The following is an 18,900-nucleotide window of genomic DNA, read 5'->3' as shown; positions in this document are numbered from 1 at the left end:
CATAAGGTGCATAAGAGGAAAATGATATTATAGGGACCACTTCAAGCATCCCCCCCCCCTGCTGTACAGTGCACACGCCCCTCAATAACATTTATTAATTTAACAAATTTTTTATTAATATATACACATAGATATATATTTCTATATAATAAATACAATTTTACAATATCAACCATTTTGTAGAATATACAGTGAGACCCATAAAACTGTGCATAAAAGGAATCGACATCTTATTTGAATTTCATATTGTTAAAAAACAATATGTTTACCAGTGCAGGCTTCAAATCGAATCAAATTAAATATATATATTTGCCTCAAGCATACAACATAAATATAGAAAATATCATCTTTAAAAATTAATTAGAAATTTGAAAATTTACTTAATTAAAATGAACCAAAAAATTGAATCAACTGGTCGTCTTCCTATTCCACAATTTTATGGGTCCTACTGTAATAAATAGTTTAGGTAACATAATATTTCAAGTTTCAAAGGAACAGATTTATAATTAATACTCTTAATTTCTAATACTTATATTTCTGCAATCTGATGGTGGAACCTCTTAATAATTCAAGTTTTCAGCATGATCACGCAAAATTTTCATAGCTTAATACAATAGAAGATTATGCTGCAAAGATATAAGGATTAGAAAATTAAAGTTTGAGGCAAGTCAATTACAATTTTGTTGATTAAATAATTTTACAAATATATATGCACATATATATAAGGATGGGCATAATTTTTATAAACAATCGGAAAAACGATAGTTTTTAGTTTTGGTTTATATTTTTCAAAACTAACTTACATTCGTTTTTACATAAAACAAATTGTTAAAACTAACTAACTGTTAGTTTTCAGCTTTTGAAATTGACCGTTCTATAAAACTAGTTTTGAAAACGATCGTTTTCAAAAGTTTTAAATATTTTAAAACTTAAAGACTGTGGATTTGGCGACTAGACCGTGATTTTAAAATAAGAATCTGCATTCTTTAGAAAAAATAATGAAATTATGAAATCTCTAAGATGACACCATCCTGTCGTTTAAAAAAAAAATTCTTATTTTTTAATATTTAAAATTTTATGATAAAATAATAGTTTAGCACAAAAATATATAAATTGAATTATGTCATCATTATCTTTCATGCATCTTTCCTGACTTTCAGGAGACTTAAATAGAACATCTTTTTATTATGATATCTTCAAAGTTTTCAGTTCTTGGAATCAAACAATGTTTTACTTTCAAGTTAAAAAGTTTAAATTAAACTAATCTAAACCATGTAAACGTGTAATGTTTCATCAAACTTAAATCTACTAAGAGTGAATTTTATTTTCTAAAAATAGAATTTCTACGGCTCCTGAGGCAAAATTAAAAGAATTTAAACCGCGTCGTTGAACCGTCAAAACCAGTTCCAATTGAGTGCCGGCTCAAGACTGAATACAATTAATTTGAAGTGGAGCCCAGGCGCGGATACAGGGGTTGGGGGTCAAGAGTATATTTTGACCCCCCCCCCCTTTCTAGAGACTAACTTTAAAATGATTGTAAAATTTAAATTTTAACCAACGTTGTAAGTAAATGAATATGATTCTTTCCTATCTTAAACCTTGAGTTTATCATGATTTCAGCATTGAAACACATTATAATTTTTAGTAACATTACCGCGGCATCAAATTTTGTGACATTTTTTAGAAATTTTACAGAAACAAATTTGTGTTCCACTTGGAATTCGTATTGGCATGTTTTAAAAATGAAATGTTTACAAAAATTGGAAATAGATCCCTAAAATGAGTTGTAATGATAAAAATGTAAAAAACTAATACAAAAAAATATACTTTTAAACAAAAATTCAATACATGGGTATTTTTGAAATTCTGTTGTATTTCTGAATTCAAATCAAATTACAGAATATAAAAATATTGAAAATTGACCGATTTAAAGCAAAAAAAAAACAAATTTTTTATTTACTTAAAAATATTTAGATAGAGAAAAAACTTATGTTTACCATAGATTGCAAAATTTTTAATATTTTTGATACTCACTTTTTGTTAAAAAAATGCATTTTAAATTTATTCTTTCAAATTCCAAGAAAAATACAATTTTGCTTCTGTAAAATGATTTCAGAAAAATTTTACAAAATTGCACACCCCTAAATGACTAAATGATAATATTTGTAATATTTGATATAAAAGTTTTTTTTTCTAAAATGAAAAAATATGTCAATATATTTCTTGCTTTAGACACCTAAACGAAAAATTTGAAAGTACAGTTCCAAGGTAGCAATATCTTTACACATATTTTAAGAGTAATTTGGACTTGGTTTTATTCTGTCCACTCTCATTGCAATCTACCTTCTACACTCTACAGTACAGAAACTATTCACAAACTTATAAGACCGGGCTGATTATTGATAGCTTTCAGGTCTAAAATTTTCAACTTTTTCGACTTGTGTATAGCCCTTGATCAGGATTTCATTACGGTGAAGTAGGAGTTTCTTGTTTTAGCTTTTAAGAAGTAATCTGCGAAATCCAGATTGGATGCAAATATTCAATATTTAACTCCACAGTACCCCTGGCACACTGAAAACTTCGGTTCAGTTGATGTACCGGCTCAATTTTTAGGCCGCTAGACCAGGTTGTGTACAATGTACAGTTATAACAGACAGGCTATAGACACATAAACGGCACAGTACATCACTGAAAACCTCCCCATCTTAGAAGATCCTGAAAAAGCTGCATTTGTTATTTTGTTCCACGTCTGATTTGTAAAAATTTGTTCGTCTAAAAATTTTATCTTTTTCAAATTTCTTAAGATCCGAAAAAATGAATTGAAAATTTAATTGTTGGTTTTTTATTAAACTAAGCCCAAAAGATGAAATATGACGTTTTTTTAAAGAATTCAAAAAGGTAATTTGGTAAGTTTTCTTGATTTTTTTCTTCTATAGTTTACCCAGAATTTTGGAGATATCAAAAGAATTTATAAAATGACGTCTTGACAATTTTTCAATGAGTTTTATACTTTTAGACCTAAATCTTGGTAATTATAAAAAGAAATAAATAGCCATAAGATATGCAGGAAGAGTTTTAAAGAGCTCCATATCATTTTACAATTAAAAACTAAATATCTGCAGCATTCCATTATCACTAGGTTATTCTTTCGATTTCTATAAAGATCAGGGTTAAACTTATGTAAAAAAACTTTTACCTTTAAACTGATGACTTCTTCATCTCTTTTCTCCTGTTTAAACCACAGAGGTTGCTTCAATAAACTCTGTTCTAAAATTGTAATAAAAACGACGTAAATATGATTGTCAAAATACAGGGTGAGCTTTCCAGATTTTGAAGAATTATAAATCTCAACAGGCATTTTTAAAAGAATTATTCAGAACCTATCTTCTATCAGAGCTGTACTGAAAGAACCGGAATAACCAAGTTCTACATTACAAATAAATCTATAATTTTTCTTTCTAAAAGTTGTTAGTTCATCGTCGAAAAATACTAACAATCCACCACCAATTTATATTATATAGTGTAAACAGTAAATATGTAACTTTCCTTATCCTTTCCTTTCCTCTTTCTTTTATTTCTATTTTTATATATTTTAGAATTGGGGGAAAATATTCCCATAACCTGTACTTTTAAAGGATTTTAAAATATTTTCTCCTAAAACACTTCATTTTGTATGTTTTTTTTTGTATTTCATAAATAAATAATTTTCTATACTTTACTTACTACTCAAGGTTGTACTGCAAGGAAAGTTAATTGCAGTTGCGTATACTCTGCGTAAATATTGAAACTAGTTCTCGCTGGGCGGAATTCGTATACAAGAATAGATGCATCAGTGTTCGTTTAGTACCCGAGGAGGTTAAAAGCATTGCATTTTGATAATTTTGATACTTCACATAATAGTTTCCTATGACCAGAATATTTCATTGGTCTTTTATGTGAAAGATGGATCCCATGTCAGGCTTCGACATCCGTCTTGTGTTTACATTACCACCCAGAGACAGTACACTGCAGTACAAAAGATGCGTACACCTCTGAAATAACTTTTCTTGCATTATAACCTTGAAAACGATCGGAAAACGAACAAAACGATCATTTAACGATAGTTTCCTAAATGTTTTTTATATAAAAAGATGGATCCCATGTCAGGCTGTGACATCCATTTTGTGTTTACATTACCGCCCAGAGACAGTACGCTGCAGTAAAAAAGATTCGCTCATCTCTAAAATAACTCTCCTTGCATTATAACCTTGGTCCTCCTTTGATTTTTCTGTCAGTAGTTTATGCGCGAATTTTGTTCATAATTAGAAAGATTTTGCAGTTCTGTATATATACTGTTTATATGTTGAAAACAACATTTTCTTAAAATATCACTCAGTCTTGCAATCACGTCTGTAAAATAATATTTTCCCATTTTCCGCACAATCGGGGTTTATCTAAAGATTGACAAAAATGCACCATTTCCTTCCATTAATTGATTTATAAATATTTTTCTGCAAAATTTGAGGAAATTTATTTAGATAAAGAAATTTTTTCTATAATTATTTTTTAAAAATGTAATTTTAAATAAACCATGTAACTGCAACTAAGTAAAATGCCATTTAAAAAAAATATCTACAACCTGTTTTAAATTTAGTTTAGTTATTAATGCGATTATCCATTACTAGTTGTTTAAAAATTGTAATTTACAACTATGAAAATAAAAATATCAAATTTGTTAAAAAAATATTATAATTTAGTTTAAAATTTTTTAACTTAAGTTGATAAAAAAGAATTTGCTGAAAACGTCATTAGCCTTTAGATGTAAACTAGATTATTATTATCATTTAGCATAATACTTACGCTGGGGACACGAGCGTTGAAGGTGCTCTCGGGGTTTCTGAATATCTTAAACTTTCAACAAAATCTTCTCATTAAAAACTTCGAGTGTTTGATGTTTAAAGAAGGATTTTTCAAAATTTTGTTTTAAATTCACAACAATATTAAAAATTTGATTGCTTATGTGAAGTTATTTTCTGATTTGAGATTAGAAACTTACAAGAATATTGTTTACAATAAGTACAATCTGTATACAACGTCATTGGTCAGATTTATTGCTAAAAGAAGAATAAATTTGATTTCATCATTACGTCAAAGTAATTGAGTCTTTGGAACAAAATCAAATATATAAAACACAATATCTTTAGAACTCGATGCTGTAAACCTTTGATATTTCAAACTCAGATTACTTGATCTAACAGAATTCATAGTTTGAAATATTTATGGTATGCAACATTTGGTTCCAAAGATATAGTGATTAGAAAATCAGAGTTTGTGGCAAAGACTCAATTCCTTTACTTCAGTCTGACGTGAAAGGATTAAATTACAACAAATTTAATTCAGTTCGACGTAAAAGGGTCAACATTTTTGAAATATAGAGTCACTGATTGGAATCAATTGATTTTTTTCTGAATCAAAGAAAAATTTTATGATTATGAAATTATTTAAGTTATTTCCCTTTTGATCCTTGAAAAGATACTTCCAGGTTGATTACTTGTTTATTCCAGTATTTCCTCACTTCGTCTTGAAACTTAAATATTCATTAATAACTTTTAAATAAGATTTTATAAAAAAAAGTATAAAAGTGATCGATTGTAAAATGAAATTTTTCAAATCCATAAAACTGTGGAATAAGAAAAAAACGACATTTGATGTTGTTATAAATGATATCCTTAGAATGGGTAAATTGCAAAATTACTATGCAATTCATGTTAATTGCACTTTTTACAATCATAACCTGAGAAGTCGTCTTCGTATTCAATAGTTTGATGGGAACAACTGCATAACGACATGTAACCGATTCTCTTAATCAGTCTAATTACAGTTAGCTACAGTCTAACTACAGTTAGCTACAGTCTCATTACAGTTAGCTACAGTCTAATTACAGTTAGCTACATTCTAATTACAGTTAGCTACAGTCTAATTACAGTTAGCTACAGTCTAATTACAGNTAATTACAGTCTAATTACAGTCTAATTACAGTCTAATTACAGTCTAATTACAGTCTAATTACAGTCTAATTACAGTCTAATTACAGTCTAATTACAGTCTAATTACAGTCTAATTACAGTCTAATTACAGTCTAATTACAGTTAGCTAGAAATTATAAAATCTTAAATGTAATTTCAAATGACTCTCATTTAAAGAGGGGCAGGACCGATTCACAACAATACCAAGCCACACATATTTTACGGCTTTTTAATTTAATTTTAAAATATAATAATGATTTAGTTTTAATTTAATTTTATAATATAATAATGATTTAGTTTTAATTTAATTTTATAGTATAATAATGATTTAGTTTTAATTTAATAGATATTTACATTTTACACCGAGTTCTCTGCTCTCGAGTTCAGTTAAAGGCTAAAATGGTACAAATTTTGAATAGGAGCTGTCCCTCTTAAAATCGGAGGTCATTTGATATTACGCTTAAAGTCCCTTTAAGCTTTACATTAAATCCAATTTCATTCAGTTTTAAACTGATTGTGTTGTGACTATCAATTTGTCCCTGACGTGTCTACTTCATCTTAAAAATGTGAAGCTTTGTAAATTAGAATTTAATGTTCAAACATTTACAGGGTTGAGTGTATCTTAAAACAGTCAGAGATTTGATTTTCGTTTTTAGGAACAATTTGAAAAAATACTTTAAAAAATTTACATCTTACTTTATAGACTATCACTTTTACCATTGAAACAAATTTTAAGTTAAGGCTTGAAACAGTAATAAAAAATAAATATTTTTTCATTGTAACGTGTTTTTAGTAGTTATATACTTTTATTACCTTTTTATTTAATTGTGTTGCATTAGATGCATATTCAATAAACTAACCTGGGGATTAAAGCCGAAATATATGAGGGGATCGAGGCAAACACACACCTAGGCAGGTATCAAAGAGTAATATGAAGAGTAGGAAACAGCATTTATACACAAAACCAAACTTCATAATTGGTCTAATAAAGATGTCACAGAATGATTTAAACAGTTTAAAACCTAGAGTGATAAGTTGGGTTGGAGAGAGTATAATCATGAAATTATTGATTATTGATTTTATCTTAACATTATTTTTTAGCATCTTAACAGCTTAATCCCCCCCCCCTCTTTAGCTTTGTTTATCTGAAGAATTTCTAGGGTTAAAATATTTCAATATTAACCTTGGCCAGCATTGTTGGTAGAGCATAAATTGCAAATGTTAGAGAACTGTAGGGTTTGTACCTAAAATATATAAATTAAAGAGAACTGTAGGGTTTGTACCAAAAATATATAAATTAAAGAGAACTGTAGGGTTTGTACCTAAAATATATAAATTATAGAGAACTCTAGGGTTTGTACCTAAAATATATAAATTAAAGAGAACTGTAGGGGTTGTACCTAAAATATATAAATTATAGAGAACTCTAGGGTTTGTACCTAAAATATATAATTAAAGAGAACTCTAGGGTTTGTACCTAAAATATATAAATTATAGAGAACTCTAGGGTTTGTACCTAAAATATATAAATTATAGAGAACTGTAAGGGCTGTACCTAAAGTATATGAATTAAAGAGAACTGTAGGGTTTGCACCTAACATTGATAAATTAAAGAGAACTGTACGCGCAATTTTAAGTAAACCTCCGTGCAAAGATGGAAATGTCAGATTATAACAAAGTTACCCGTCAAACTTTTATCTCATCAAAAATAATTTTAAAAAATTGCCGTTTTTCGAAGTTTGAAACATCATTCTTAAATGTTCCTGCAGTAAAAATACAAGAATTGTGCTTTGTAGAAAAATAAACAGATTTTAAAATTTTGAAAATTAATATCTAACTCATACTTGCACATAACCAAGGTACTAATGCAAGGAAAGTTGCGTATACTCTGCAGTCTGCATACACATTGAAACTAACTCTCTCTGGGCGGAATTTGTAAACAAAAATAGATGCATCAGTGTTCGTTTAGTATCCGAGGAGGAACAAATCATTTAATTTTGATAATTTTGATAATTCACACAACAGTTTCCTTTGGCTGGAATATTTCATAGATTATTTTTGTGAAAATGGATTTCATGTTAGACTGTGACAGTGACATCCGTCTTGTGTTTAGTTTTCCGCCCAAAGACAGTACACTGCAGTACAAAAAATGCGCACACTTCTGAAATAACTTTCCTTGCATTAATACCTCGCTCATAACAAGCCTTTAGGGTACCGTTATGTTAGGACATTTCCAGATTTGCATTGAGGGTCACTTGAAATTACGCTGACAATCCCTTTAAATATAGATCCTCTAACTACAGTGAAGACCAGAAAACAGTGGGTGGATTGTATTCTTCTAAATATATTTCTAATTATAATGTTGTCAAGGGGATTGTAATCTGATAATAATTATTCTCTATTTTTAGCCATTTATACGAGTAGATCAGTGATAACAATCATGAATTTCAATTTTCTTAAAGCCAATAAAAACACTGGTTTTATATGTCTCTATGTATTCATCAATTAATAATAATATAATTACTTCTATACTTTCTACTAAATAGAATTGATTACTTTGTTTATTGTTTTTATATGGCGAGCTGTTATATACGCGAGTTGTTGTTATATGTTGAAATATTTTATGGCAAGTTGTAATATGGCGAAATTTTATATGGCGAAATGTTATAAGGCGAGATTTTACTGAGCCATACAGGCTATGGACAGAAAGTATCTGGGGCGTAAACAGGGGGGCAGTGCCCCCCTCCCCCCCAGGAAGTATACAGAATATAGACATAAAGTATACAGAATATAGACAGAAAGTATACAGAATATAGACAGAAATTATACAGAATATAGACAGAAAGCATATACAGAATATAGACAGAAAGTATACAGAATATAGACAGAAAGTATACAGAATATAGACAGGAAGCATATACAGAATATAGACAGAAAAGACAATAAATTGAAACTAGAGGACGCATATTTAAAGAACAATTTCGAGGACGCATATTGAGGACAAAAATTGAAGAGGCAATGTAGAGGACCCATATCAAAGACTCAAATTGAAGAGGGAATGTAGAGGTACGCATATTTATTTAAGACACAATACAGAGAAATATATATTGTAGTTTAATGAAACATGAGTAAAGTGTGTTGAGCATCATGAGCACAGCAAGCATTGACTACCGTCAAATAAGCTAAGAACACCCCCTGGACGTATTTACAGGGTTACTCACAAAGGATGAAAGACGACTTTACAGAATTAACACTGTCTGTGTATATTCATGATTCCCTGCAACTGTTAACTAGTTTTGTTAACCAAAACAATTAAGCTTACTCCGCTGTAAGGTCGTCTTTGACCAAGATTTTCTCCGGTGGCCAAACCAAACATTTTATACCCCTAGCAGAACTGTAAACATCTTCTGGTGTGACCAAAATATCATTTTATTTCAGAAGTTTAAATGTCGTTTTATTTTTGATAACCAGATAACCTCAAATAGTAAGGATATTTTATAATATAAAACATTGCTAACATTTAAATATTCAATCAATTTATATCAATGCATTGTTGTTAACCGTACTTATTTACAGGATTGAAATAAACCTTCTACGCATGTTTTTTAACTCAACAAGTATCCTTCTTTTCAAAAATCATTAAATAAGCCACTACAAGACTAATTTCAAGGCACAAAACTTAATTCAACCTTGGGATCGTCATAGCTTTAGAGTTTCGAGTCGTCTTCACAGTCTCATCCTTTGTGGGTAACCCTGTACAGTGTACATAAGACAAGACCAACAAATAAATTATTATTTATTACTCACCCAGCTGCTTCTGATATGGAAACTATGGCGTAAGGAAACCACGTGATCAAGTAAGCAGCAAGCTAGAAAATATACGAAAACATGTTAGATAAACAATACATATATATATATACTAGAAATTCAAGGCGCTTCGCGCCCTTCTTTCTAGGCTTTTAGGGCGCTTCGCGCCCATCTTCTTTTTAAATTGTGAGCATGTTTTTTTGTTTACATTTCAAAACAAAGAAGAAGAAAATTTTGCGGATTTTAAAAAAAAATTGCGGATTTTCAAGAATTTAAATTTTTTTTACAAAATTAAAAACCTTTAAAACACTTTTTTAAAAAAAATTTTATCATTCATAAACCCTGTGGTCACGTGATGTCCAACAAAAAAATTGGGCCCGATCGGTTCAGCCGTTTTGACGTTTATTGGATACAAACAAACAGACACCCAGACAGACAAGACAAATTTATATATAGATAAAGTAGTAATCTCTGTTTGTTTGTTTGTATGTCCGATCATAACTCATAAACCCCTTGACCGTGTTGCCTCAAATTTGAACTCTCGAGAACCTGAGGAATGCACTAACTTTGGTTTAAAAGTTCTAAATTGAGTGGGTTGGCTGGCTTTTATAGATAAAGTTTAGTTTCCAGGTAAACCTGGGTTTTCAAGCTAGTTTAGTAATAATAATCATAGAAATAAAATACTTACCATAATTGCAACCATATTTGTTATCTTACGATCTCTTCTTCTTTTCGCTCGGCGCTTCGCGTCATTTTCCAGGAGGCCATTCATTCCAGACTAAACCAATTCATTTATATATTCATTCATCCCAGACTAAACCAATTCAATTATATATTCATTCATCCCAGACTAAACCAATTCAATTATATATTCATTTATCCAAGACTAAACCAATTCAATTATATATTCATTTATCCAAGACTAAACCAATTAATTTACATATTCATTCATCCTAGACTAAACCAATTCATTTATATATTCATTCATCCCAGACTAAACCAATTGGTCTTTTCATTCATTCATCCTAGACTAAACCAATTAATTTATATATTCATTCATCCTAGACTAAAACAATTCATTTATGTATTCATTCATCCCACACTAAACCAATTAATTTATATACTCACCCATCCAAGACTAAACCAATTCATTTACATATTCATTCATCCCAGACTAAACCAATTCATTTATATATTCATCTCCCCAGACTAAACCAATTAGTCTATTCATTCATTCATCCTAGACTAAACTAATTAATTTATATATTCATTCATCCTAGACTAAACCAATTCATTTATATATCCATTCATCCCACACTAAACCAATTAATTTATATATTCACCCATCCAAGACTAAACCAATTCATTTATATATTCACCCATCCAAGACTAAACCAATTCATTTATATATTCATTCATCCCAAACTAAACCAATTAATTTACATATTCATTCATCCCAGACTAAACCAATTCATTCATATATACATTCATCCCAAACTAAACCAATTAATTTATATATTCATTCATCCCAAACTAAACCAATTAATTTATATATTCATTCATCCCAAACTAAACCAATTTATTTATATATTCATTCATTCCAGATTAAAGCAATTAATCCTTTTTTTATTTGCATTCACTACAGGCTAGACTAAGCCAATTATTTTTCATATTCATTCACCCCAGACTAAACCTTTTCACTTTTATATTTATAATTCTACAGACTAAACCGATTCATTTAAATATTCATTTCTCCCAGAGTCAACTAATACTTTATTATATTCATTCACAACAGATTAAAACCATTCATTGATACATTAATTCACTGCATATTAAAACCAATTACTTCATAATAGACTAAACCCATTCATTTATACATTCATTCACTACAGATTAAAACCAATTACTTCACTACAGACTAAACCCATTCATGTATACATTCATTCACTACAGATTAAAACCAATTCATTCACAACAGACTAAACCCATTCATTTATACTTTCATTCACTACAGATTAAAACCAATTACTTCACTACAGAATAAACCCAATCATTTATACATTCATTCACTACAGATTAAAACCAATTACAACACTACAGACTAAACCCATTCATTTATACATTCATTCACTACAGATTAAAACCAATTACTTCACTACAGACTGAACCCATTCATTTATACATTCATTCACTACAGATTAAAACTAATTACTTCACTACAGACTGAACCCATTCATTTATACATTCATTTACTACAGATTAAAACCAATTAATTTCCTAAAGATTAAAATATAACAATAGATATTCATTATTTTTTCCACATCTAGTTTTGATTTTTTTTACAGTGGTATCCAATTATATAAATGCAATGTAGACGACTTTTGTTGTCAATTTTAAACAGCATGGATACACATAAACATTCAAGTCAAGAGAAGCTGTTAATTAAAATAGCTTCCTTTGTTAACTTGTAAACTTGTAATTCAAAAAAAAGCTTGTTAAAAACCAAAACTTAGATAAAAAGTCGTCCTCATTGTATTGATATAATCGCCTACAACTGCATATATAGTAACTCCATTAATACAATAACTATATTTCATATAATTTATTACATAAAATACCTGATGATTTTTAAAACTAAATATTTACCGATTTGACAGCTTTCATAATTTTTGTGTAGCAGTAGAATATTATCATCAGGGGGATCAGAAATCCAAGCAGATATATGTACACCATGTACTCAACCTAAATATATGTACACCATGTACTCAACCTTAATATATTTACTTCATGTTCTTAACATAAATATATGTACACCATGTATTCAACCTAAATATATGTACACCAATTACTCAACCTAAATATATGTACTCCATGTAAATATATGTACACTATGTACTCAACCTGAATATATTCGGCCGTACAGGGCTTTCAAAAAAATAAATAAAAATAAATTGATTTCAGTCGATTTTGCGTTTATTGGAACCCAACAAACATACAAGCTAAATATATGTTTTTATGACAATAAATAACTTAACATAAATACTTTCCTTTGAATATTTAAAATGTAATTGTACTGCTGAAACTTAATAAAAATGTTATTAATTCTTTAGTTTGAAAAGAACCTCTTTATACTAACAATACCTGTATTATCATTACTTGTACTGACAAAGACCAGTATTTAATGAAAATGAGACAATTAGAATTTGAAAGCATTGTTTATAACAAAATGTTCAAGAGTACTCAGATTAACACGTGTTGGTGACATGTACTGTAAAGTGTGAGTGACCATGTTCCTCAAAAAGTTTTGTTTTTAAAGCAATTTTTAAATTAAATAAAAATCTGTAATTTGATTTTTTTTTTTAGACAAAAAAATGTCTTATGATTAAGTTGCTTATGCAGCAATTAAGTCCTAGCTGTACCTTTAAAAATAAGTCACCGAATTAACCTATAAATAAGTCCTGCCTTACGTTGTAATTAATTAGTGAACTGCCTTGTAATTAAGTACCGGAATTACCTTGTAATTGGATAAATGAATTATCTTAAAATTAAGTCCCTGAATTAATTTGCAATTAAGTTCCTGAATTAATTTTTAATTAAGTCCCTAAATTAATTTGTAATTAATTGTTTCTAATTAAGACCCTGAATTAATTTGTAAATCAAGTCCCGGAATTAATTTGTAATTAAGTCCCTGAATTAATTTGTAATTAAGTCCCGGAAATAATTTGTAATTAAGTCCCTGAATTAATTTGTAATTAAATCCCTGAATTAATTTGTGATTAAGTCCCTGAATTAATTTGTAATTAAGTCCCTGAATTGATTTGTAATTAAGTCCCTTAATTGTTTCTAGTAAAGTCCCTGAATTAATTTGTATTTAAGTCTCTAAATAGTTTTACTAACAGCTAAAAATTTGAAATGGGTCTGTTTATTGTACAGTACACAATTGTTGTGTATCATGTTCTTCGTAGTTGTACTATTCAAAGTCAGAACTTAAGCCTAAAAGTCGTCTTCCAATTCCAGAGTTCTCTGGTTCTCATTGTAAAATTCTACAAGGTTACCTATTACATTAACAGTCCCTTTAAGTCCCAGAATTACCTTGTAATGATCAGCATTGATGTTAAAGTCCCAAACAACTCCACAAGACACTTTCAGTGTATTTAGTCTAGAAACAGAAGAAAATCCGTTTAGTTACTTTTGCAGAACATTTTATGAGACATAATCTTTCTAATCAATTTGACAAAAAGAGAGATTTTAACTATTAATGTACGGCTGATTTAGAAGTTGTGGGATATTATTTTTTTTTGCGGGACAAGTAACTAATGGTTTATATTCAAGGGATATTTTACAGGGGTGAGACATGTTTGACCTCTAAATTGTCCCGAGCGCAGCGAAGAACAATATATAAACCATTAGATACTTATCCCGAAGAGAAAAAATAATATCCCGCACTTTCTAAATCAGCCGTACAATGGTAATTTTATGTCATATTGCGATCACATACCATCTATTTGGGATGTGTTAAGAATAAATTTTAAATTTCAAATGAAAAAAATATTTTCATGAAATAAATTATTTTTTGATAACGCAAAATTTACAAAACTTGCCAAGAAAATGCGCAATCAAAACAATATTTTCTTAAATGCATGGAATTAAGGAGGATCTTATTTTTCTAAATAATCCCTAGGGATTATTTAGATAAGATAGGGGAAATTTAGAAATTGTACATGAAAATATTAGTGATATTAAGTTAGGCAAAGTGACATAAAATTTAATACAGTGAAACCCTTATTAACGAATACATCGGAAGAATTTATCAAATGTCGTCTTGACAATTTTTCAATGAGGGTTATACTATATTACGTAAATTTCAGTATTTGCGAAAATAAATAAATAGCCATGAATATGCAGGAACAGTTTTAAAGAGTTCCATATAATCATTTAATTAAAAAACTAAATATCTGCAACATTCCATTATCAGAAATGGAAGAATACGACATTTGATGAATTCTTTCGATGTATTCTTTATTAAGGGTTTCACTGTATTTTGCTGTCAAGAGTACAAGATTCAGTATAATATCTGGTGATGGGAAATATCTGGTTCGTTTGAGAAAACAAACTATCAATTGTTAATAGAGTCACACATGGTTTTTCTGTCACGTTTTTATAGCTTCTTTGTCACGTTTTTAAATATTGGAGGTTTGTTACATGACAGCTTTCTTGCATGTTCTTTTTAAATCCGATTTAAAAATTGATTTTGTAAAATATAATGTCAACTTGAAATAAACTGATTTTTGTAAAACGTTAAACTACTTTCCTATAGATCATTGAACTTTCAAGACGAGATGGTTTATTTTTTTGGATACCTTTTAAACTAAATCTTTAAGTGTTTCTATAAAGAAAATAATTATTCGAGAAATAAAATAAAATTCAATACAAAGAATAGAAAAAGTATTGATTTAGTCTTTGCTAACAACATAAATGTGGCATCAAAATATAAAAAACTTGAAAACTCTTGCAGACACAATAAATAAAGAATTAGTAAAAGTAACTTGTTGGTACATGTCTAATAAACTTACTATTAACTTTGAGAAAACTAATGCAATTCCATCTTTAAATTCTTTAAATGCAAAAAAAACAAATAAAACGTTACATTCGAAACCTTTAATCAAAGCAATGCTACATAATAGTCGGGTTAAGATCATCACGTTTATTTTCAAGTTCAAAACATGAAATTCCAAAACCTCGTTTTTAAAGAAAATGTTAAAAATATTATTCTAATTAAATCAATCTGAAATTTACTGTCATACTGTCATCAATAAAGTTCTGTTCTCTCAGAGGTAGTGACTGGCCAGAAGAACTTTTGTGAAGTTTTTCACCTGTGTTATAAATAGAGTCTTCTGATCTAACCTTGTGATTTTTGAAAAAGAAGTTCTAAGTCTTTCGTATACGAACCAAGAACGTTTTAAAGATATAAAATGAATCCTGATATTTTATTATAAAATACTGTTCTCTTAGTTCAGGTGCAAGATCTACAATATTTAAAATAAAACCTACCCGAATTCCCCGAAGCCCAGGAAGGGAGGGAGGGCGATAGCCAGGGTATACACCCAAATCAGAACCAGGGTCATACAGGTAGATAGGTTAGTAGACAGAGGGAACTGTCTATCCTAGATATAGAGACAAGTAGACAGGTAGACAGGTAGATAGGTAGATAGGTAGACAGGTAGACAGGTAGATAGATTAGTAGACAGAGGGAACTGTCTATCCTAGATATAGAGACAAGTAGACAGGTAGACAGGTAGATAGGTAGACAGGTAGACAGGTAGATAGGTTAGTAGACAAAGGAAATTGTCTATCCTAGATATAGAGACAAGTAGACAGGTAGATAGGTTAGTAGACAGGTAGATAGGTTAGTAGACAGGTAGATAGGTAGATAGGTAGTCAGGTAGACAGGTAGACAGGTAGATAGGTATACAGGTAGATAGGTTAGTAGACAGAGGGAACTGTCTATCCTAGATATAGAGACAAGTAGACAGGTAGACAGGCAGACAGGTAGACAGGTAGATAGGTAGATAGGTAGATAGGTAGATAGGTAGATAGGTGGACAGGTAGGCAGGTAGACAGGTAGACAGGTAGACAGGTAGATAGGTAGATAGGTAGATAGTTAGACAGGCAGATAGGTAGACAGGTAGACAGGTAGATAGGTAGATAGATAGACAGGTAGACAGGTAGATAGGTAGAAAGGTAGACAGGTAGATAGGTTAGTAGACAGGAAGGTAGGTTAGTAGACAGAGGGAACTGTCTATCCTATATATAGAGACAAGTAGACAGGTAGACAGGTACATAGGTAGACAGGTAGACAGATAGACAGGTAGACAGGTAGACAGGTAAACAGGTAACAAGTAAACAGGTAGACAGGTAGACAGGTAGATAGGTAGACAGGTAGATAGGTTAGTAGACAGAGGGAACTGTCTATCCTAGACATAGAGACAAGTAGACAGGTAGACAGGTAGATAGGTAGACAGGTAGACAGGTAGACAGGTAGATAGGTTAGTAGACAGAGGGAACTGTCTATCCTAGATATAGAGACAGGTAGACAGGTAGACAGGTAGACAGGTAGACAGGTAGACAGGTAGAAAAGTAGACAGGTAGACAGATAGATGGGTAGACAGGTAGACAGATAGATTGGTAGACAGATAGACAGGTAGACAGGTAGACAGGTAGACAGGTAGACAGGTAGACAGGTAGACAGGTAGATAGGTAGACAGGTAGATAGGTAGAGACTATACAATACCTGAGTGATCATCATATACCGTTGTATAGCTAAAACCGTCAAGGTTACGATGGATAAAATTCCTAAAAATATTTTGTATTTTGAACAGAACTTGAGGAAAATTTTTAATCCTAATTTTCCTGCGGTAAGATCTAATAAACACAGTAGCCAACTGGCACTTTTGTGAGGGGGGGGGGCTCTGTTTTATGTAAAAAAACAGCATTTTTTATTGGCTTTGTGGTCAATAATATATCTGCATATTCTTTGTTTAAAATTGTTTAAAAACCTATACTCTAAAGAGCTTTAAAATTATCGACATGAGTAAATTAATTATACATGTGCGCGAAGCGCCAAAAAAATGTTGTTCTTCAAGTGTCTTTTCATATATTTCTTAGTGTCTGTTAGTCCCTGGCTTAGTCATATTCACTATGTATATAAAGTCCCCTATTACAGTCTACAGCAATTTTTTTAGTAATTCATCCACTAGTCATATTTGTCCACTATATAGTCTCTAAATCTTAGTTTTGTGTAGTCCAAGTAGCATCCACTAGTCATATTTTTCCACTATATAGTCTCTAAATTTTAGGTCTGTTCGAAGGGTCTGTGCAGTCCTAAGCAGTAAGTAGTTCCTGGCAGTCCTTGACTTTATTTCGTCTGTCCATAATACTAATAGTCTTTCTGATAAAAGTCCTTGTTTGCCAGTATGGGGCTTTTATCCCTGTTTTCCTCTTATAGTCTGGAAAAGTCCTAATAATATAATCCTTATTATTTATCTTCTTATTCTTATTAGATTGATTGGTTTTGTGAAACCTTAAATGATAATTGTATTGTAATACTCATGAGAAGTAACATATGAACAGGTTTTTTAGAGGATAAATTAAAAATTTCTGACTTTCATAAGGTCAAAAACGAGATAACAGTTAAAAATCCTATTAGAAATGATATGCGAAGCGCCAAAGAAAAATTTGTGATTTTTTTCTTGATTTCAATTTTATAAAAGATAATCATGATCATGCTGTAGTCAAGTGAGGGGGGAGGCGAGAGGGAGGCGAAATATACTGAGGGGGGGGGGGTAGGGGTTGAAACCGGTTCGTCCCCCCCCCCCTAGTTGCGCCACTGAATAAACAAGAAATTTTAAATCGCAGAATGGTCCGGATTTAATGGATTAATTGTTGAACAAATTTTGTGCAACAAATCACATTTTTTTTTAAAAAGAAATTTTCAAAAACGTTCTTTCGTATATAAATCATTGTTCTATATCGTGTTAAAATTTAAAGTTACAAAACAGTCATAGGCTCACAGCAAGCTGTAAAATGTACACTGTACAGTACACTGTATAGTACACTGTATAGCACACTGTATAGTACACTGTACATTACACTGTTTAGTACACTGTATAAAACACTGTATAGTACACTGTATATTACACTGTTTAGTACACTGTATAATACACTGTATAATACACTGTATAGTACACTGTATAGTACACTGTATAGTACATTGTATAGTACACTGTATAGTACACTGTATAGTACACTGTATAGTTCACTGTATAGTACACTGTATAGTACACTCCATAGTACACTGTATAGTACACTGTATAGTACACTGTATAGTACACTCCAAAGTACACTGTATAGCACACTGTATAGTACACTGTATAGTACACTGTATAGCACACTCTATAGTACACTGTACAGTACACTGTACAGTGTACTGTATAGTACACTATACAGTACACTGTATAGAACACTGTTCGGTACACTCTATAGAAACTGCATAGAACACTGTATAGTACACTCCATAGTACACTGTATA

At 30.3% G+C, this 18,900-nt stretch overlaps 1 protein-coding gene across 1 annotated transcript in view; it reads right to left on the bottom strand.

Moving 5' to 3' along the window:
- Positions 1 to 2,155: 2,155 nt before the first annotated feature.
- Positions 2,156 to 18,900, bottom strand: part of LOC111706441 (rhodopsin) — a 28,980-nt gene continuing 12,235 nt past the window's right edge. The window contains exons 5-16 of the mRNA XM_023479319.1: positions 17,104 to 17,165; positions 15,864 to 15,976; positions 13,905 to 13,971; positions 12,459 to 12,554; positions 10,501 to 10,590; positions 9,813 to 9,874; positions 7,189 to 7,249; positions 6,866 to 6,913; positions 5,494 to 5,566; positions 4,840 to 4,876; positions 3,197 to 3,267; positions 2,156 to 2,715 (exon numbers count right to left, since the gene is read on the bottom strand). Coding sequence (XP_023335087.1) covers positions 3,234 to 3,267; positions 4,840 to 4,876; positions 5,494 to 5,566; positions 6,866 to 6,913; positions 7,189 to 7,249; positions 9,813 to 9,874; positions 10,501 to 10,590; positions 12,459 to 12,554; positions 13,905 to 13,971; positions 15,864 to 15,976; positions 17,104 to 17,165 — 743 coding nt within the window. The 3' untranslated portion in view covers positions 2,156 to 2,715; positions 3,197 to 3,233. The remainder of the gene's footprint in view (positions 2,716 to 3,196; positions 3,268 to 4,839; positions 4,877 to 5,493; positions 5,567 to 6,865; positions 6,914 to 7,188; positions 7,250 to 9,812; positions 9,875 to 10,500; positions 10,591 to 12,458; positions 12,555 to 13,904; positions 13,972 to 15,863; positions 15,977 to 17,103; positions 17,166 to 18,900) is intronic.

The sequence above is a fragment of the Eurytemora carolleeae genome, unplaced genomic scaffold (genome assembly GCF_000591075.1).
Source record: "Eurytemora carolleeae unplaced genomic scaffold, Eaff_2.0 scaffold515, whole genome shotgun sequence".
Taxonomy (NCBI): domain Eukaryota; kingdom Metazoa; phylum Arthropoda; class Copepoda; order Calanoida; family Temoridae; genus Eurytemora; species Eurytemora carolleeae.
The sequence above is the reverse complement of the archived record's forward strand: the minus strand, read 5'-3'. Positions and strand labels throughout refer to the sequence as shown.